Raw genomic sequence first — 23,525 nt, 5'->3', positions numbered from 1 at the left:
GGACTTTGTGAGACGAAAGCTAAAACATTGTTTTCATTTTATAGAAATAAATCATATATTACTCAGTTTCTTCAATGTTAAATCTTGTCTTAGGCAGCTGATTCTTTAGTTAAATTTCTTAATTAAAAAAGTTTTTTGGGTGAAAATATGAAAACAGAAAGTCTTTGTTTATGAACTCATTAGGTCGACAGAGCTCTACCGAAATATTGTTTGTAGCAAGTTTTCAGTGATTTTTCAAATGAAACAAAATCATAATCATTTAATTCATATATTTTCAGTATAAACAAAATAATACATAATACCATTGTTATTTACAACATGTTTTGTTCTGGTAAATCTTGTTAATTCCATACACAACATATTTTTTATGTAATTCGGACATAGTAGATAGAGGTTCCTTTGGATTATCTTATAATTTGTTATCGTTACCATTATTCGGTATTAAGATTATTTTGTAAACATTTTTAAATAAATTACTATGTATCTGGGGAAGGGGTTTACGTTAATAATTATAGAAAATTGTTTTATGATACATTAATTAAAACACAAAATAAATGGAATAAAATAATCACCAATGTAAGTCGAATTCAAAATACATAGAATGCATAATCAATAGAAGTTTTATTATTCATAAAAGCAACATTAGGATTATGCTGGAAGCTGCACATTAAGATCCTAGTTGTATATATTTAATTAAGACTGGCCAGACTGAATTAAGCTAATATTTTCGGATTACTACACGCTATTTTTTTATTTCAAACTACATCCTACTAAAATAATAAAATACTAGTCTAAAATAATAAAGTATGAGATATCATTATGTGACTGACTAGATTGGTTTTAAATAAATTATGGTTCTTACCTTGTCCCTCCACGGAATCCTAAGTAGTGAAGCGACATTCGGCACAACCTGCCCATCTATAACACCAATATCCTACATTCAGCCGGACCTGTACGTTTAACGACAATCGAGCTATCTCGGTGTTAATTACTGCAGTACTTTTGTTATATATCGAGTTTCCTTAGAGCCGCCTTTGTTTAACATTAAATGAATCGAAAAGATTTATGGTTGAAACTCAAAGGTTAATAACTCAAGACGGTAGGGGTATTCGAATGACACATTCTAAACTGACTCTTTTGTTGCATAAAAAGACATAGTTGCGTTATGTGGTTTAAATTTTACAAAATTGGCATCGTTCCATTTGGGATCTGTCTAAAGTGTGAAATTAACGCGGTCTTAGTAGGCTTTTTTCTCCTTAATTGTGTTGTCGTCTGCTTATCCAACGACACCTTTGGTAGTGTGTAGCAAAATATAGAGTTGTGGAGCGATAAGACTCCTGAGGCACCCCTACGTTGACAGTTTTTGGCTCAGATGAACAGCTTACTTAGTATTTATATATATTACAGATTACTTATTCTCAATGTACCGTCCCTCAGAAAGTCAAAACTCCAAGCAAAAGAAATAAAAAATATGCGAATCTCTTCTAAAATCTTCAAGGCTATTCTCTAGGGCTGACGCCTTAAGTGTGTGTCAGTCCTAGAGAATAGCCTTGAAGATTTGACAGTAGATAGATTTGACAGTAGATTCTCACTCGACGAATTTTGACAACTTTTTTTTTTCCTGTTTTTGTGGTAACTAAGAAGACCATTGTCTCCTAGGATTACCATGAGACGTCCGTGCAATATGCACGAAGAAAGACCAACCCAAAGGTTAGTACAGGTAACCTTTGGGCTGACCTTTCACCATGATTCGTTCTTAACTTACCGTACTTACCGCTAAGATTAACATGAATAATAATCAAAATTTATAAATTTTACCACCTAAATAAATCAATAAGACGTAACTTCTTAGCATTCAATGGATTCACTATCGGGTACCGGGTCCATCGTGTTGCAGGGAGAGGAGTTTCAACAGTGGCTGGGACTTGCTACCCAGGTGTAGGTTTAAGGGGCCCCTATCTATCTATCTCGTTTGATTTTGTAGCCATAGTGGCTTCTCTCACAAAACCTACTCATCGCTCGTTTTATGGTTATTTCCCTAGGCAGGCTGGCAACCGAAAGACTAACAGCTTCACGTATGGTTTCCAGAACCCTATCGTGACGACGCGACTATTGACCGCTATCCAAGAGTACCCTACATCCCACCAGCAAATGCTAAACACTTCGAACTGCCTTCCCACACATACAGCAAATTTTTCCGGTACCTTTAACCCATCTCACTAAATTACTCTGTTCAAGGAGAGTCATTTGGAACGCATTGAGATAAAATTTTAGGGGTGCTGACGACGAATTATGAAAAAAGGTGAGCGATTTTAGTGCTAATGAGATGTGAAAATCTCCTATGTCTAACCACTTGTTCTGCATCTCTAAACTCATTGCATGGATCTCATATTTAGCATTTGTCTTTTAGGAACGCTGTAATGACGTCATCATGGGATTCCCCACCATGGGATATATTTCTTAGAAACTCTCAGGTGTTTATAGAGCTAGATCCCTGATTAAGCTCGAGCCACAAGTTCAATGATTATGCCTGCATCTAACTTTGACGAAAGGATTTCGTTTAAATCATCAACGAAGTATGTTTAGTCAAATATGCGTACTTATAATTATAGGTATCTAAATATTTAAGTTAAAATCATCTCATACAATACCTGACAAGTTAATTTATTTATATTATTCTCTTAAGTATTTTCATCAAGACAACTTTTGTCAGCTTTAAGTAAGTTCTAGAGGAAGGTGACGTGGACAGTTCATAAGTTTATATAAAGTTGAAAGTTGCTGAAATGATATTTCTTTAAAACTTAAGTGTCTTAATGGTCTAAATGAACTTTATTAAAAGATAAGTTTATTTTTATACTAAGTTGATTTTCTACATTATAGGAACTGTAAGCCGCTATTGTTTTTTTTGATACAGATATAATATTTCACATATATAGCCTACAGAGCTAGGCTACATTTTTGAGTATAACTTCATTCAGCGTGTCAGGCAGTTCAAGGTACGTGTGTTTCTTCAATGATATCTACTGTCAGCGTCTCCATCACTTTGAAAACTCCAAATTTTCTAGCCAGTGAATGCTTATGGATACAGATGTGGACAAAATAGTTTGCAAGTCTTTTTTATCATCAGACGATCAGGTGCGCGGTGGCCATGAAGGTCGCCTTTCTTAATAGACTGTTCTCCCATTCGGAGAAAGCTAATAGCTTGCTTCTTCCTCAGACGCGCAGCAAAAGATTTAAATAGTTTAATCTAAATCTATATATATAAATAGTATTTTTTGATAAAGTAAAGAATTTCGTTTGAATAACATTTAATTCAGCTAATATTTTTCCCATTTACTACTAACTGAACCAACTGTAGTCGTGTTCAACAAAATATTATTACTAAACAAATTAAACAACTTCAACTACGTTTAACTTCCTGAATAAACAAACTATCAGGTAGTTTCAAAAAGACTATATCACATCGTGACGCTAACTTTGTATGGAATAATTTATTTATTACTGATTAGATAAAAACCTAGTTAGGGCCGGTGCTAAATAAATAATAACATACGGATTGTTGACCAAACTAGATGGCAATGTGGTTTGTGAGTTGCTAATCGTAATTGAGTCTTGTATTTCAAGAGGAAAACTAATCGATAAAGTTTTCTTAAAGGTGTTTTTTCCAAACATTCGTTTTTTGATCATCATCATCATTTCAGCCACGTCAGGTCCACCGCTGGACATAAGCCTCCCTCATCGACTTCCAAGCGCTCCGGTCGGCAGCGGCCAGCAAGCACCATGCACCTGCGGCCTTGATTAAGTCGTCCGTCCATCTCGTCATTCTTTTGATATGAGTGTTTTATTCAATTAAGCGCAACATGTTTTCTATTTACATTTTCTCTCATAAACAGACTTTCATAGTTGTAATGCTGAATCTATTCAAACATTTCTATTTAATCTGCGATTAATTGAAACGACAAAATGGAATAACTTGTGAGAAAACAAACTCATTGTGACTATTGTTTACATTTAATAAACTATACCCATTAAAAGTCATATTATCTTCATTCAAAACTTTAATATTCATTGAATGTTTGACAATATAGATTAGTATTTACCATTTATTATCCATAATTACCAAGATTTTTATAAATGAATGAATTTAACAGTTAAAAATAAAATAAAATTCTTTATATTGATGTTTTTTAACTAAAAAAAATATTAAAATTCAAATATTTAAATCTAGTTTTTAGTATTCGCTTGGTGTTTAAAGTTTATATTAGTTACCAAGAATTCATTATTATCTTTCATTAACAAAACCTTATTTATATAACAGCATCAGATAACTTCCAGACATTAATTATATAGTACTGGCATTATACTTAAGTTATAATGATATAATAATACGAAGGAAAACAAACACACAGAGAGTGATTAATCATGTTTGTTTAGAGCGTACCGTTTGCTCACTTTATATTATACTGCTCACATATAATATTTACGTAGGAATATCTCATTAATGTTTCTTCACGATAAATGACAGAATGATATACATAATGAGCAAATCTTAATTGTTAAACGGTAAAGGGAATTAATAGAAGTTTTGTTCTTCGATACATTTTTCAGATGATATTATAGTTAGCTATTATTGAAATAGGGATTCCATAAAATAGTTCGAAAGAAAAGAAACAGAAGATGGCATTTGGATTAATCAATAAAATAACAATTACTATTTCTCTTACTTGACGTACCATGACATTACTTTCCAACTTAGTGTGATCCAAACTAGCCTAACTAGCTAGCACAATTGTGTACGAAAAGCAAGATGGCCCGGTGATCATAGCAAATGACAAAGTTCTCTTTTGATTATTCTTACCGGACATAGATAGGAGGTACCGGCATAATGAAACAAACAGTTGTGTCATGGATGTCATAGGTAAAGTTACTGAAACGTCCATAGTTGAATGTGTACTCGATCGTTCATTCTGGGTTATGTTGAACATTGTGCCCTGTTGCTGACAGATCCGGGGTACACCAACATAGCGGCCGATGGCTTTCGCAGTGGTTTTAGTGAGTAGGGGCCTGCCCAGGCCGAGTCTCACACATCCTCTCCGGCCCCACCAAGGCCGGTTAGACGGCTCGTAAAAAGAGTATCCCTGCGTCATCAAAAAAAAAAAAGGGTTATGTTGAACCAACAAAGGAAAACACACTCCTGTTCGGAATTAATGTTTGTGTCAGGAGTGGAAAGTACGTGAAAAGCCAAATAGAAATAATTTATATAGATTAAGGATTATTCATAATAAGTAAATTACATTTTATACTTGGATTAATTGACGCATAATCATATGATAAGTCAGACAGGATAAGGAGTTAATATTCTTGTTGATCTGATCCGAAACATTCAAGATTCTAAAAGGCTTTGTATTATGTTTTACGTGTCTATAGTTACAGCTGGCAATGTGAAGATTGAAGTAAATCTGATCAACTACATCTAAAATAGAACAATTAAGTTCTGCTGTTTAATTTTTTATTATCCAATATAAGGAAACGGTAATTAAAATTTTTTAATACATTCTACTCAAAAGATTTTCTTTGAACTTTGTGTGTAGATGAGTTTTGTAAAAACAAACAAAGATATTTACCAAATCTTCTTATAATTTATATTTTGTAAACAAATCATATTGAATGTATACTATCTACAACATTATAATATAGAGTCACGCAGTCGTCAGCGTCACGCGTCGTTAATTTTACGGTGTGATCCGTCCCGCGTAACAGATGACGCCGACATCGTTACAGATTAAGGATTATTTGTTATTATTATTACTGATTTTAACTTGAAGCCTGAGGTTATCCGAATGTATGTATGTATAAGTAAGACTATCCGCTTATAACATGGGATTTAATACTTTAATCAACTCAATCAACGGAATGTCTTCATCTGTGAGGTCAATTTAAAGTAAGGACAACGTGAAATTTTTATAAATGTTTTTAACTTTGAAGCAATGTCGAGATTCTGTATAATATATGTATTTTATAGCATGGTAAGGTCGAGTTTTGCCCGCGTTGATAATGTTTTCAATGTTTATTTTCTACGCACGTAAATATGAATAATATAATTTTATTACTATATAAAATATCTCCAGTCAAAAGTTTTCAATATAAGTGACATGAGGATATTTTAGACTGCTGCTAATATTGAAAGCAAACGACTTTAATATTTTCGTTCTTCCTCCTACACACGGCGAGTGATATTACATTTCATAGAGATATTAATAAATTCTATCAACGTGCAACTTTTATATTGCTAAAGAAATATGTTTAGTATTAAATCTTAAAACCTATACTTTACATATAACACGCATCACTTACTTTAAAATGTATTTTATCTGGAATTTTTATTAGATATATCGTATTCATATTTTTCTCATTACTGCTCAGCTCTTAAAGGTGAGGACTTTTGTTTTATTTTTTATTTTTACTTATAGAAATGAGTTAAATTAGCTCGTTGATTTAAAGCTGTTACTTAATACTAAAGATTACGTAACGTCGGAAGGACTTTACTTCTTGATTTTAATTTCAGGATTACAAAAGGCTTTAAAGCTTAAAAAGGTTTTGTGTTAATATAGAACCATTAACATTGAGGTGTTAACAAAAAATACATTTATATTTTTGTAAGATTTCAAAAATATAAAAAAATGAGTAAGTTCTACGTAAAATGCTTGTCGGCGAGAGATCGCTTAATCTAGTGTCTCCTGGCACATTACGTTTCAGTTCTAGGAATTTTAGGTTTAAACTATACAATTATAAAAATCAATTTGTACATTCTTGATGTAGAAGATACCTTATACGAGGGGTGATCAATAAGTAATGATAATCGAGTATTTCTAGAACGCACAAAACCCCAAATTATTTTTTTTCTGCTTGCTTATTTATCCACTAGTTCAGTTTCAAAAAATTGTATAAATAGGACACCATTACCGGAAGATACATTCATTTGAATACGAACTGTCGAAGAGAAAACATCAAAATGGAGAAAAATGAAATAAGAGCTGTCATCAAGTACCTCTGCCTGAAAAAAATGTCTACCAAAGACATACACAGCGACTTAGAGGAAACATTGGGGGAGTCTGCTCCTCCATATTCCACAGTCGCACGCTGGGCAAAGGAATTTAAGCTGGGCAGAACCTCCACTGAAGATGAACATCGCGAAGGACGCCCTTCCACGTCCCTTACTGGAGAAAACGTAAAAAAAGTGGAAGATATCGTGTTGGCCGATCGAAGGGTGACCGTAAGGCATGTAGCTGAGGTCACAGGGATCTCCTATGGCAGCGTTCAAAAAATCATTGTCAACGAAATGCATATGAAAAAGGTCTCTGCGCGTTGGGTGCCGAGAATGTTAACCGACGAGCAAAAAAAGAAACGAGTCGACATTTCGAGGGTGAATCTTCAAAAGTTCCAGGCCGATAAGGAAAATTTTTTGTCGCGTTTTGTGACCATGGACGAGACCTGGATCCACCACTTTGATCCCGAAACCAAACAACAATCAATGACTTGGAAACGAGCTTCCTCACCAACGCCGAAGAAATTCAAAGTGTCAAGTTCAGCGGGAAAGGTTATGGCGTCTGTTTTCTGGGATGCAGAAGGAATTATTATGGTGGAATATTTGGAAAAGGGGGCCACTATAACAGGCTCTTACTACGCAGACCAAATAAGAAGATTGCGAGAGGCTATTAAGTCAAAAAGACGCGGTAAACTGCGCGCTAGAGTGCTGTTTCACCAAGACAACGCCCCGGCTCACAAAGCCGCAGTTGCGATGGCTGCCATTGAAGAAATGGGGTTCGAACTGCTCGAACACCCTCCCTATTCGCCAGATCTAGCTCCCAGTGACTTCTACCTCTTTCCTCGGCTCAAAGAACATCTCCGGGGCAACAAATTTGAGGACAATAGTGAAGTGATGGCCGCAGTAGAGGCATTTTTGGAGGGTCAAGACAAAGAATTTTTTTCTAAGGGAATAATGGGTTTAGAAAAAAGATACACTAAATGTATTAACTTGTTAGGAGACTATGTTGAAAAATAAAATAGTTTTTTTTATCTTATAGTTCTGTTTCATATTGATTATCATTACTTATTGATCACCCCTCGTATATTTCTAAAGACAGTTTATGTGATCAACACAAAGTTCTAACAAAAATGCTGTCTCGATAGAAGTCAATTCACGATGTAAAAAAAAATTATAATCATATCATTTATTACTTATAAACTCAACTGAAAAACTACGTAATATTAAGTTATAAAGCGAGATTGCTTTGTAAGAATTTGCATATTTTATTTATATATATTTGTGGAGTTTGTTTTTGATAATCTTAACAATTAGATTATGGTACTTAAATATGTATCGGAATCTTGGAAGTATTTCTTTCAAACAAATATTCATTTAAGACTTTATGTTTAGAAAGCGATCTCATTTTTTACACGAGCAACTTAAAGTCTTGTATACGGGCAGTCGTTATAGTTTATATCACCTCTCGTTCATTTATCATTTCAAAGGTTTATACTCCTATAGTGAGTACGCTATACTTTATATTATGTCGCTCATCCCATACTTTAAATGGAAAACATACAATTCAATAGAGAGCATTTTTATCAGTTAGGAAACCTTGCACTGGCTCCTCGATATAAATTGAAAAGCGTCATATGAAGCAGCTTTTTTCTCAGTTTTGAAATAAACTTTACATATAGATTTTCCTTTATTGTTTAGCCAACTCTAGTGCGGTACTAAATAAATGATTCAACTATCTGATAAAAATAAAATGCTTCATAAAAATACACATTTTCCTACTTCTAGACTGATTAATAGATTTTAGACCTTTTCATGTATTAATTAAAAAAGTAATGAATAATTATAGAAATTAAGTATTCTGTAGTTATATGATTTTGTATCGCATTTGTTGTTTTTGATTGTTATGAATATATTTTATTTAAATTTTTTTACCATATAATAAATTATTAATTTTTTTTTTCATTTATTTCATTTTGAATACAATTATTATCGTTGCGTCGTTTTTGACTCTTCGAGTAACATTCTGACAGCGTTTGTTTTCATAATTCAGTTTTTAAAAAGACTGCAATAATTTTTTGCGCCTTCCTTTCTCCAGAGAACTATTGAATAAATTTTTATTGTTTCTCTTTTCTATGAAAATTTTTATAGCAACACAAATTTACTTAATGTTCAAAACTTCGCAAATTTCCTAGATTTATTTTTATTTTCTTTTTCAACTTTTCATTATGGTATAACAGATAAACCTTTAAAAAAACAACGTTATCTCATTTGAGTATATTCATTTTGAAACCACTTATTTTATGCAATAAGAAAGATTCGCTAAGAATAAAAAGTTCCTATAGTTTGTAATTATTAAAACTAGTACATAATGAAGTAATATTTTTAATATTAAGTGAACGATATGATTATTCTTCTTTTGTGTTAACAATCTGTCGATAATTATTAACATGAAAGACTTTAGAAAATCTTTAACAAGATGATGTCGTTCAAATGTCAGAGAATGCTCATAGCTAAGACTCATTTTAAATACACTCAGAGATATCAACCCTTACAGTTTAGTTTCATTATAACCTTTCTTAATTATCATACATGCAACTCCAGAGTAAATTTTCAAATACGTAAATGATTATACATTAGCAATAACAAGTCCACTGCTGAAAGTAGGCCTCTTCCACGACACGCCCCTTTTTTTTTTTTTTTTTTGATGACGCAGGGAAACTCTTTTTACGAGCCGTCTAACCGGCCTTGGTGGGGCCGGATAGGATGTGTGAGACTCGGCCTGGGCAGGTCCCTACTCACTAAAACCACTGCGAAAGCCATCGGCCGCTATGTTGGTGCACCCCGGATCTGTCAGCGACAGGGCACACCAGCGACTGGCCGGTCCTGGCAAAGACCGGACTTACTCCCTCGGAGAAAGGAGGCGATCCCGGCAATTAGGATCGCCACGACGACGCCGGGCTTTCACAGGAGCCGGGTTACCAGCCCGACCCCAGCCCGGAGTGCAGGGGCGCTATTGGAGGCGTTGCAAATATCGCCTCCGGCGCACCCCCGTCCGTCGTCTGCGGAGGGAGGGTGCATCAGCCGCATCCTCCCTTTCCCGCTCAGATGCCTCCTTCGTGGACATGACCGTCTCACAGAAGGAGGACACCGCCAGCCAGGACCTGTCACTCTCAAGCATCTTCTCCGCGATACTCGAAAGCGACAAGTCCACTCCGCCGAGAGCCGCCACAAGGTCTTGGCGCTGCGCAGCCCATCTCGGGCACACCTCGAGGGTGTGCTGGGCCGAGTTCCACGACACGCCCCTAAACCATGGTAAGTCTTCATAACGTAGCAACGAAAACATATTACTATTATGTAATTATTTTCTGGACTAACATAAATAACATGTGTGTATGTCAAAGATATCATAATATACTACCTAGTTTCAGAACGAGGCGTGAATGTTTTTCATCAGAAGCATAGTAAACTGATCAACACCGCGCTTACGACCAGTTGGGCAGCTTAATATTTGCCACACAATACGTTCACCGGAGATAACGTAAATACTGACCAGCCAACGTGATTCTAACGTATATTAGTTGGTAAATAAAAAAAAAGTTGTTGTCAATAAATGAAAATAAATAACACATACATAAAACACCGAAGTTAAATCTAGCTGTGGTCTGCAGCTAGTCGTTATACATTAGTATACATTGAAAGGACTCGAAATTTATCGCACTTTAGCCACAGAAAAAGGAATGTCGAAAGGGTTTTATACCACGATCGAGATAAGACATATCTTTTTCTTCAATCAATGACCATTAATACTAAAGATAAGAGAGTCTTACTTATCTTATTAAGCCAGGAGAAAAGCAGAAAAGAAAATTATCGGCATTCGCAGAGATGTCAATTTGGTAACACATCTTATTGTAAACTGAAAATCAACTTTGTAAGAGTTGTTTTGCAATATGTTCTGGCTAAAAATAAATATAGGAGTTGAAAGGTGAAGTTTATCAATATTTAATTAAGATATTAGAGTTTAAGACTGTTTATATCTAACAATTAACTTATACACCATCGTTAAGCTCAGTCCGTGTGACAGTGTTTGCTGAAACAAGATGCATCCTCTCGAAAACATTATAAATATTTAAAAATACTGAGGGCTGATTATTAAAACGCTCCTGCAGCGTTAACAAATGTATTATTATAAATCACAATGAAATAATTTTCATATTGATATTTAATCTTAACAATTAATTCTAATAAGAAATGGAATATATGAGTATTTATCTAGATATATAAAGGAAAGGTATGTTAGTTACACTTTTTATAATTCAAGAACGGCTGTTGGGATATGGTTGAAAATTGGTAGGGAGATAGCTTAGAACAAGGACACGGACAAAGGATATTTAACTCCAATCTATGGAAAAAGAAAAAACTTAATAAATTCCAACATCTGGTTTTTTATCGCTTCTAGGGCGGAATAGAGTTCGCCCGGTCAGTTACATATACATATATTAATAATTCTGAAAATAATTCTGAAACATGCGAAAACTAGTATATTATAAAAATACAAATATCTCATGTCTTTTAATCTTAATGCTCTTTAAATTTACTTGGCATAGTTTTTTATCCAACATTTAACCCGACGTCTCGACTACTTTCCAGTAACCGTGACCAAAGGAAGACGAGATGAATGTGTCTGTCAGTTCGTCTTCATATTGTTTTTGTAATCGTCGGTGGTTGGTGACAAAAACAAGACTAACTGAGAGGCACTTTCTTCTCCTTTTCCTTTTAAAAAGTTTTAGATTTCATAAAATTATTATGTTTTGAAGTGTTATTTGTCTAAAAACTAACTTAATATTAACTTTAGTATCATTATCATCATCATCAGCTTATCGGAGCCCACTGCTGAGCAAAGGTCACATGGAGAAGGTTAGTGCATTAATCACCACGCTTGCTCAAGGCGGGTTAACGATTTCAATCTTATAATTTGAAATTATAAGACCAGGTTTCCTCACGATGCTTTCCTTGACCGTCCGTCAGTGATGTTTAAATACTCCAAGAAAGTACATATGATTCGGAAAAGATCTCATTGGTACTTGCCAGGTTTCGAACCCGCGCCCTCACGTATGAGAGGCGGGCCTTTAACCTCCAGGCCACCACGACTTATACAACTTAACTTTAGTATATAAACTACATAAAAGTTTTCAAATCATTACAATATATTATTTTGTCTTTTGTAAAATAACAATTTTTTTAAATTGTATATTCGTATAGGTACTGTTTACTTTTCCTTTAATAAAATGTTTATTTTCTTGGCTCTAAATAAAGTGTATCGTATAAACATTATTTAATTTTTTTTTAATGATTATAATCAGTAAATTAATTTTATTTTCTATCAGATTAGTCAGGTTATTTATAAATACTTTTAAGACCAAGGTTATTCCACTTATCTTATTTTAAAAGAAAACTTCATTTATAATTTTTTTTCTTCGTAAAAATTTATCACAAATGATAAATAAATAAGTTATTTATTATACATACTTTCTTATATTTTTAGAAAAAGTTACATGATTTTACATCAAAGCAAAGTATTTCCAATTTTACCTTAACAGATGAAATTCGTGAAAGAAAATAACCAAAACATGTCCGATTTATAAATATTTTTATTATGACTGGACCCATTACAATGATTAATTGCAATAAGTTACGAAAACATCTCAGTATTGTTAATTTGTGGTTTGCATAGACCGTCATTTCTTGCAGAAACTGCAGCACATGGGTTGATTCTTCCAAGGGGCTATAATGACATACAGAATCTCGCTGTAACATAGCTGTTACAACTGCAGGTCTTGTCCTATCGTTCCGTGGACCGCAACAAACCTGATACAAGTTTTATGAAAGACGCCTATGTCCATAAGTCAGATACTTCTGACTTTAGCCAAGATATGGTTTTTGACTTCAAATAATTAAACGTATTCTATCAAATATCTAGACTACCAAGAAGGGTGGTTGAAAACTATTTGATGCGATTTATTTGATGGAGTATTCATTGTTTTAACTTTCGAGTAATTTGGATTTCACAATCACTGAAAAGGTCATTAAGTTTCTTTGTGAGAAAGATGTTATTGTAACTTTATCATTATAATTTTATCCATTTGGATGAATCAGTTATGTTATTAAATACCTTAAAGTATTAAATACTTAGTTAGTTACATAATTAGTTAGTTAGTGTTATTAACCTGTAAGAAAGGAAAAGACATTTAATTAATAACAATGTCGATTCCAAAATCATTATTAAAGTAAATAGTCATCTTAATTTCGACTTGTGGGACAAATGTGTCATAGGAAATAATCTAAAAAAATCTACAAATCCACTCATAACGAAAATGAGCGGTCGTCAATGAGGCGCAAAGCTCGGGAATGTCCGAATTAATGAAAATTATAATTTTATATATAACTAAGTAAATGCCTTTATTCCATTATACAAACTCCTTCGTGTTTTCTCAACACAGTACTCAAGGTTATAATTCGTCCAACAAATGAAAACGTTGACATTGGCAGAATAATACACGATTTCAGTGCGAATGAAGCCATAGGATTAAAAAAGAAATTAAATGTATGCACACTTCATAACCATAGTTGAATATATTTGTTTTGTACGCTTATGTTTTGTTATAACTTATATCAAATGTCAAACCAGTGTGAAACAATTTAATCAATCAATAAGTTTATTGTTGTAAAGTGATGCCGTATATTTTAATTACTCTAAGACGATAGAATTTAAATCTCATGTTCCGTATTATATTATATATATATATATATTTGTTGTATAGAATAATAATAGGATATATATCATGTCGTTATAGCAAAAAGTTAATCCATTGAATAATTAATATTCTGTGAATTATAAATAAAAATCCGTTTAAAAATATTACATTCACGAGTATCTTTTAAGAAAACTTAATTTTCCATGAAAATTGCTGTTTGTTGCTTGTCAGCCTTCAGAGAGATATTAAACCTTCTTTTACAATTGAAAAAATCTATCTAGGAAATTATCCTTAAGGAGTAGACGAAGACTGATTTTGTTTTAAATATGGTCATCGTAATATACGTATATCTCGTGTAGAAAGAATTAATTACTCAGTTTTTGTGCTGGTGAGATAGTCGTTACCTCCTTATATTTAATGTGGTTATTACGAAGAAGCTTTAATGTAGGACAATTATAGCCAGACATGAAAATAAAATATTGCTTTTTATTAATAAGAACACTTCGGAGTATATAAGATAATTATATTTATAAAACAACAAAAGTTTTAACTGCAAATTATTTGGCAAATGTATTTTTAACCGATGTATTTAAATGTATTTTTAAGCGAAGCCTAAAGCTAGCAAATAATATGAATAGTACAGAATAGTGACACTGTAATGTGTTTTGACGAATCAAACAAGTCCATTTCCATGTAGGACTATATATTAAGACTATATATTTCCCACTAAGACTATAAATTTCCCCTACTACGAATGTTTCACTTAAACATAACAGATATCACTTTGTATCCTATCTCTATCTCAAAGTATCGAATTTGATAACCAAATAAGCTTTTTTGATATTTTTTGAATCCATAACGAGCACAAAAAAAAAACAAAAAGTAGTATTGAGATTATATTTTTACTTTTCTCTTTTATAAATCCTTATTGAATTTAATTATACAGAGAGAGAGAAAAACACACAAGTATTATAAGAAGATGTTCTAAGTTATTCAAAAATGAATTTCGTCTCATTTTATTAATAAGCTAAAATAATTATTTAATATATTTTTCATATCAAGAATGTTAATAATCTTATACGTAATATTTTATTCAAAAAAATATTTAATAAAACATTATATATAACTTAACAGCTTATATATTTTGTAAAACAATCACTAATTAATTTAATAAGAAATAACAAAGGATCTGTCTGCGGCTTGTTAGAGTCGGGAACCTTCGATCTGCCTCTATAAGTCTAATCGATTGCCCTGATCACATCTGACTTCATTAATCTTCAGAACATTATTAAGAGGATTAAATAGATGATTTCAATATCTATTATACAGTTAAGTATGATTAGTTGAGAGATAAAGTATAGTATATTTTAAATTCGACTTTACATAACTATATTTCTGTCAGAACCACTGTTTTTGCAACCGAATAAATGTTGACTTAATCTCATTCTTATTGTGTGGGAATTAATAATATTATTCTTATACTACAGGGGATAAAAATTTACATTTCACACTAAACTTAGGAAGCTCATCATTTAGATCATTTTGTTAAGAACACTTCCATCAAATTAAATTTTATATTAGAACTATTATGTATCTTTCAACATCATATAATAAGAATGACTTACAATTAATTGACTTTATAAAATTCCCATAAAAAAACTAACAATGTTCTTTTATAATTTAGAACTACTTTAAATTACTAAAAGACTTTTTAAAACTTTTTTTTCAAGTTACTAAAAGATTCTTTTAAGCTACAGGACATTGTAAAGATAATTACCAATAATATTAACAATATTGATTTAATAACCTTGCTTTGGTTTGACATTGCAGAAGTGTAATAAGAAATTTTCATACGATTACAATCGGATGTTATGATATTTTTATATAATGTTAGCGTCTTTTATTTGATATTTAGTCTTGCATTTATTTGTTATTTAATCCCACCGTATACCTTACCTTTTTATTTCATTTATATATAACATTAAAATTACAAAAAATCATCCGTGTAACTCAGTTAAAGACTGCCTTAATACAGAAACTACTGTTACATGACACTGTTCAACTCAGTTCGGTCTAATTTGGGAACATTGAGCACACAATAATAAATTCTGAGGTGTCGGTACTTCAGCTGCGATTCATCATTATTGACAAGTGATTGCTCAAAGGGTTGAAAGCGACATCAATCAACGACATTCCGACAGCGTCATAAACAAGCATCCTTGAGAACACATCCTCAATATGCGTTAGGTCTTGATTCGGACGTTAAACGTTGCTGTCGACTCTGGAGATTCTTAAACAAAAATTCGGTCTAAATTAAAAGGAATCCTAGTTTTATTGAATTTTAATACCTATAAATATTGAGTTGTTTTACAAAAGAATAAGTTACTGAATGTGATGTCTTACGAATGTTGGTGACAAGCCTTTTCTCTATGGGGATCGCCCTGGACTTTGAGGATTATTTTGATAAAAACTTCGACCGAGTTCCTTATACGAGTTGGCCAATAAATTAACATCTTAGTCAGCTATAAAATCTGTTTAGAATTATATCGATATGTTCACATTTATTTTTATATTAATTCCTAACGATCACTAATTTTCTATGAAAAAAACCTTAAAATTTTAATGAAGTTACTAAATTCGCATCGCGAAATGAAAGACGAGATCAAGATTAGGTAAAATTACGCTTTTTTCGCATCACATCCGTCACAAAGAAATCGACGAGACCCCCATTTTAAATAAGGCTAAACGATTCTTCAAGATAAACTGTGTACATAAATTAGGTAATAGTATATAGACGAAATACACGGGAAAACAAATAAATTAATACACACGACCAGGGACGGAAAATTTAAATTACTAGACTTTACAATTAGACACTACTCATTAAGAGAATGAAAAATAAGACTTTATGTGAATGATTTCGATTATAAACAATAAATTATACAAATGAACTTATAACTGTATTTTAAATATTCAAAAACATTACTTTAATTGAACTACAATTAGCACTACAAAAAAATGTTCGGAATAAATTTTAGTGCCAATAAATTAATATAATAATACTTAAATATTATTATTTTTACTTTAACTTTAATATTTAAAATCTTAGACTGCTATAACAATTCCTAAAATATACACATATCGAGATTATAAATAGACTTATTGTAAGTGACCATTCTTTATTAAACAGATGTAAATAAAAATTACCTTTAAACGTATTCAGAAATAGATCCTAAATTCTGTTACGGCACAATTTTCCAGTATATAGAAAAACATTATTATTTCTGTTTAGTTTTAACGAGACATACCGCTTCTGTTTGTTGAACCTATTAACTGAGATTATTAACATCTACATATACCTATATGTATGTATTTATATTTATATTATTCCTTCAATAAATATAAGAACTACAAGAGAATGTTCTAGAAGACTTGTTTTTTAAAAGCTAGACATAATCTAATTTTCCTAACGTGCACGGCGTCATAACGCAGCATTGCTAAACAAATTTTAAAAATCGTGCAAATAATAAAAGTGTAGCTATTTTCATGAAATTATATTTTGTTAAAAAAAAACACAAATATTTTCTTTTAAATACAAAATCATTGTTTTGATTCTTGTGGTTAAATTAATGTTATTAAAATATTATTATCAATCACTCATATTTTCTATTCACAGTAGTTATTAGCGTTATTACAGGTTGTAAATAAAATTACATTAAAGATTTTTTTGCAACACTCATTCATTGCTTGTTATATTTAAAAACAGAATCTTTTGGCAACTTTGTTTTTCAAATCTGGATCAGAGTCTATGATAGCTTTCACCTCTTCATTAGTGGGTTGTCTCTTTCGTGACCATAAGTATTTAGTGTGACCTCTCATGTTGCATTCATGATAAATAATAAACTCGTCAAATTTCGTTCTTTCGAAAATATGTACTTTATACAAATCCTTTTTGAAGTAAAAAGATTTTGGATCGAAGACATAAAACTTGGTCTGCTTATTGCCCATAATGACACCGAAATGATCTTCTGTCGACCTCACCACATGATAAGGGTTGTCATCCAAGGAGTATGGATTGTCAAGAGTGTATGCATCTTTGTATCTGTCTCTTTCCGTTTGATTTGTTTTGCTTACTTGATAATAAAAACACTGAGACGTTGGTAACGGATTTATAAAAAGACTAAAAGTAACTACGTGATACCAAGTTCCAACCAAAAATTCATTTTCAAAATTTTTGGGGTAATCCTTAATACATCTTTCTTCTAGTTCTGACAGACAAAAACTGCACTGAATAAATAGAAATCCACAAATTATAAACCAAAGACTATACATGGCAACACGTTTTGTAAAGTAGCAATGACCAGGATTTAGTTGAAAACTGTTTTATATCAACATCTGATTAAGTGCTCAATATTATCTTGATATTAGACTTGCAATTAAACTGACAACATTAATTAATGAGACTCGAAACGATAACATTGAAGACTGTAAAGATTTTAAAGTGATATATTTTTATCGATTTTAATATATCTTTTGTTATCATAATCAAATCAAGGATTTCAGAAGACTGATAGAAAAAAGTGAAATTATCTCAAAATGAATATTAAACAATAATCGTAAATGCAATAATATATTTTAAAGATTATTTAAATTTTAACACCGCTACTAACATATTGTTATCCACGATTTTATATTCCTTTTATTTACAATATTTGTAGTATAAATATAATCTTGAAGTTGTGACTAATTAGCGCTAATAAAATACCCAGTTGGAACACAGGTTGTCTTTTTAGGAGAAATCAATGCCCACCACAAAAAATTGCTGTTTCTGTCTGAACTGACCACGCTAGGAGAGAAGTTTGCGTTATCTCAAAATCTTTCTAACTTGTTAAATTACAAGGTTGCCAGATTCAGGGGAAAAGCATATAGCCATTTGCCCAGATCTTTTCCTAACAATAGATCTTAATAGATACAAAAAATAGAAGCCGTGAAGATTCTGCTAATTACAGTTCAACTCCTTTTATTAGATGCATGATTGTAGAATGTATATTAAAGAGGCACGTCACGGGTTTTTTTTTGGTGTCGTTGGGAAAATACTTATCGCATACCACCCGGCCCGGTCTAGACAACTGTGGTTATGTAGGACTCCTGGGTTCAAAGCCTCCTTTTTACCCACTAAAATCCAACATTATGCCTCCTCACCGCAAAGCACGGGGGAAGCTGCGGTAACGTTGCCGTCCAGCCCACTGGCTCTCAGTACTGGTTATCTGAACATGGATCCAACGCGAGATGGATTTGTAACAGAAGATTTCAGAGGAATGCTAGTATGGTACGACACACCATGAACCTAGACGATCTTCTCGGAGCGAGACGGATGACTTCCCGTGGCTACCGTTCCGAATCCTCCTTAAGGAGGAACGGCGGTGGTGAACGAGTCGCCTCCACCCAACTCTCTTGCGGTATCTTTGGGTCAACGTTGGGACGTCTTCAGTTAACTGTTCCGTTGCCTACTTTGTACCGTGATGATTTCGCAGAAGGAGACGACTGCCCACTAAAATTGTGACCTCATCCATCAATGAGGGTTCCTTTCGTGGAGGCACCGGGACTGGGGGTACAATCCGTATCTCGGACCTCAGGTCACTAATCACCTTACGGAGTTCAGACGATTCTTGCTGCAGACGTGCGTTGGCAGCCTGCAGTCTACTCGTCTCCTCCGTAGATGTTCTGACACTCAGTTCGGCCGCGGCTTCCGTGTTGATCGCAGCGGCGTATTGAGATCTCAGACTAATGTGCCTCTTGATTTTGTAGCGAATTTTGTGATATTAGCCACAGCTCCTGTTATCTCTTTAGATAAATCAACTTCCGTCTTAGCCGTGGTTTAAAAAATGTTGAGGGCGGACGACTGCAGGTCACCCGTGATCTCAACGCCTCGTAGGTGAGCTCTTATTCAGCCATCAGCCTGAGCTAATCCCGTTGAAATACAAGGTGCTCAGCTTTCGGCTTTGCTAGTTCGATGTAGTGACCTGTGGTTAGTTGAGCTACTCTTCTTCGGAGAACCATCTTGCAAACCACGGCCCCCTTTTACTCATACGAGTCATACGCCTTAGACAGACGTCGTCTCTTCCGCTAAGTCGCAGTTCGCTGAGAGCTAACTTCAACCGAGGATTTCGCAGTGGATAAACTGGCGAGTCAGAGACCGTACATTTGGCCGTATGTCTCAATAAGACTCGCGCTTGTTTCAGTCTATTAATGTCTCTGGAATCTGTTTATCTTTATGTTCGCCAGTTTTGTCACAATTCGCAAAAATTGGATCCGTTTTCCGTTTGCCATTTGTCTCTTCTTTTGCCCAAATAGTTACCTCCATAGATATGAAAGGAAAACTGTCTCCACACGTACTGCTACAATACGTGCCGAGACAGCAATGAATTTCCGTTGCTTTAGGTCGGGACTTTCCTGGGTACTTATATTTCTTTTTACACTGTTCATTTTGTTAATTTCCCGTTTCCCCTGCCCTTGTGACGCTTCTGTCACCAGTCCTCCGCCGCCCCTTCTAGCCATTCATCCTATTAGCAGGCGCGAAAAATTGTTATTAGCGTGATTTTTTTCAAAAGTTGCATTCCTCCATAGCCTAACGGAATAGACCAAAAAAACCACTTGCCCATAAAACGGTATCGGGTCCTATCGATCCCCGAGACTTCTAGAATAAGTCTAAGCTAACATTGCAGCAACAACACGACGTCGCCAGGTGAACTCCCATGATAACAAAAAAATCACTCACATAGCCCACTCTGTTAATCAGAATAGTATCAGGAGCGACCGAAAGGCTGACCACCCGATGCCCTTAGTCTGACCGCCACGCCTCGCCTGTCCGGTATGGTAAGACCTGCAGGTACAGCACGACAAGGTAGCGGTATTGGGTGGGACCTCATGGCATACCTAGAAAACAATGATCTTCTTTGTGAATGACTTTGTACTCTCTCTCCATCTCTCTCTCTTCAGCTTTGTGAGATCCACTGCTAGACCTACGGCTCCCTCATCGACTTCCAAGCGGCTCGGTCGGAAGCGGCCTGTTATAGTTGAGAACTCGGTACTTAAAGTTGTTGACGCGTATGTATACCTGAGACAGACAGTATAGTTAAGAAGGTGCAACTTCGAGAAAGAGGTCAATCGCCGAATCCAGCTCGGATGAGCAGCGGTCGAGAGGGTCCGCAACGTCTTTTCATCCAAAATACCTCAGTGCCTTAAGACGAAGGTATTTAATCAGGGTGTTGTTGACAGTGATGACGTACGGATCCGAAACGCGGTGCTTTACCAAAGGGCTTATGAACAAACTCAGAGTCGCTCAAAGAGCTATGGAGAGAGCTATGCACGGAGTTCTTCTACGGGATAGAATTAGAAATGAGGAGATACGTAGAAGAACGAGAATCACCAATATAGCTAAACGGATTAACTCTTTGAAGTGGCAGTGGGCAGGCCATATAGCCCTGAGAACAGATGACCCATGGGGCCGAAAAGTTGTCGAATGGAGACCATGGATCGGAAAGCGCAGCGTTGGACCTCCACCAACGAGATGGACTAGTGCTATCAATTGTCAAAGATAATACTATCACTATCTATTTATAGACTTCCAAAGATCTGAGGGTAAAACTGAGGGTAAGTAGAGCATGATTTAATATGCAGACGACCAACATAACCTTAAATTCTTAACTATAATTTTAATCACACAAGCCTGTCAGATGTTATATGTGTATGGATAAACCTGATGTAACTGAAGTCTGAGATAGTCTTATCAACTGAGTGTTCTGAGTGCCAATAAACATAAACCTTTTACGGGTAGTTTAGTGCCAACGTCTATAATGGCTGTATTTTTAGTAAAGCTTATAGACATTTACAGCTTGGCTCATCATAACAAAAAAAGGTTAAAATAATTTTGTAGCAAACAAACGGAATTAATTTACAGTGTTTTTATTACAAATAAATATTAACAGATAAATACCTTCATAATTTAAAAGTAATTTATTATATTCAAATAATCTAATTTAATTTTCCAAATAACCTTTTAACCCTTTTTGCAACAACCTCTGAATGAATCCAATTCTTTTTTTGGTTTAAGAATTTTATTGAACTGATTACCTTTGACGAGGCACAAACAAAATTTTCACTTCATTAGGATTTAAAAAACTCTACAATACAAAGGAAAATGGTAAAAAGGCGTAATTATATCTCATAACTATATTCTAATATTGATAAAAACAATAAGTTATTTACAATATTCAGTTGGTTTGTTGTTGTTTTTTTTTTATATTAGTATAGTTACAAATGATTCTCAAATTTCTGTTATAAAACTTAGATGAAGAATCTTAAGTCCATTATAACACTCGAGTTTTAATAGGAATATAATTTAACACAACTTACGACTTTTTAAAAACTTTCAAACTTCAAGCCTCAGATTTCCTTGAAACTTATTTATTCAACGCTCAGACAAATTCTATCTTATAGAACTCGAGAAAAAAATGTTTTTTAATAAATAAATAAGGCTAAATCCTTGCATAAAACAGTGTTTCATAGTTATATACTTTCGAGAACCTAATCACGTAGAACACTGATAAGGGCTTTTTTGAATATGAAAATTTCTCCTTGAGAAGGTAATTCTGCTTATCTGTCACACAATGTAGGACTGTACCGATTTCAGTTATGACAGTGATTTTTTATGTTCAAACTAAATAATATAAGTCTACGCCAGCTTTTAACATAATATTTTATTTTTATTAAAATTCACTTAAGGAGTTAGATATATTCATTGAGGCCAAGGTGAAGTGTTAAAATATACAAGCAAGAAGCTTTTATATGATATAAATTATGCATCAAAGTCGTAAGGAGATATTCATATTTATAAACCATTAATTTTTTATGTTTAATATATTTTCTTTTCATTTTATTTTATGCTAAGTCTTATATTTTTCAGAAATTCTCTACCCTTTTCCGATATCTTTATACTTCATTACCCTTCATTAAACTAGTTTTTACCGCAACGTCCGTGATCTTTGTTAATATATTTGTCTATTTTTTAATTATTACATATATTCAATTATGCATACATTTTTTTTTATTGTAATATCTGCTCGCAGTGTATACTGGCATTCTTTGGTCAAGTTGCTCGCAGAGCTACGGACAGCCTTGAACGCCTGATAGTGACTGGAAAAATGGACGGTAAACGACCTAGAGGCCGAAATCCCAAAAGGTGGGCAGACCAAATTCCAGAACACCTGGAAATACCTGTCAGCGTCGCACTCCATCAAGCGATTAAACGGTGTGATGGTAGCAGCTTACCTACCCAGAAACTGGAGTCACGATCCTCAGCAGTGAGGGCACGATTAAGAAGAAGAAGAAGTCGTCATATATTAAGAAAATTGTAATACATATATCGTATAGATCTATCCGGACACGTAACACGTCAGTCAATTTCAATTATATCTAAATTATAATAATTGGATTAGACAGCTGTAACGTCATATTTGTGGTTCAATAAACTTAATCCGAAATTCAATTCCATTAGTGTTCATTATCAAGAGATCTTTTACCTTTTATACATATGTATATCTAGTGGGATATAAAACAATCTTAAGACTTTAGAAAATACGTATGTTCGTATGTGTTACCGTCATAACAAGAATAGCTGAACTTAGTACACACAAATATGTCATTCAGTGGGCTAATAAGACTTCCGT

General features: G+C 33.6%; 1 protein-coding gene across 1 annotated transcript; it reads right to left on the bottom strand.

Annotated features, from left to right (window-relative positions):
* Positions 1-17,334: 17,334 nt before the first annotated feature.
* On the bottom strand, positions 17,335-18,176 carry LOC116769756 (uncharacterized). The gene has a single exon (XM_032660950.2). The coding sequence runs from the start codon at positions 18,127-18,129 to the stop codon at positions 17,554-17,556; it is 576 nt and encodes a 191-aa protein (XP_032516841.2). The 5' UTR covers positions 18,130-18,176; the 3' UTR covers positions 17,335-17,553.
* Positions 18,177-23,525: the final 5,349 nt, after the last annotated feature.

This window comes from Danaus plexippus, chromosome 14 (assembly GCF_018135715.1).
Source record: "Danaus plexippus chromosome 14, MEX_DaPlex, whole genome shotgun sequence".
NCBI lineage: Eukaryota > Metazoa > Arthropoda > Insecta > Lepidoptera > Nymphalidae > Danaus > Danaus plexippus.
Note: the sequence above shows the minus strand (reverse complement) of the source record. Positions and strands in the feature narration are given on the sequence as shown.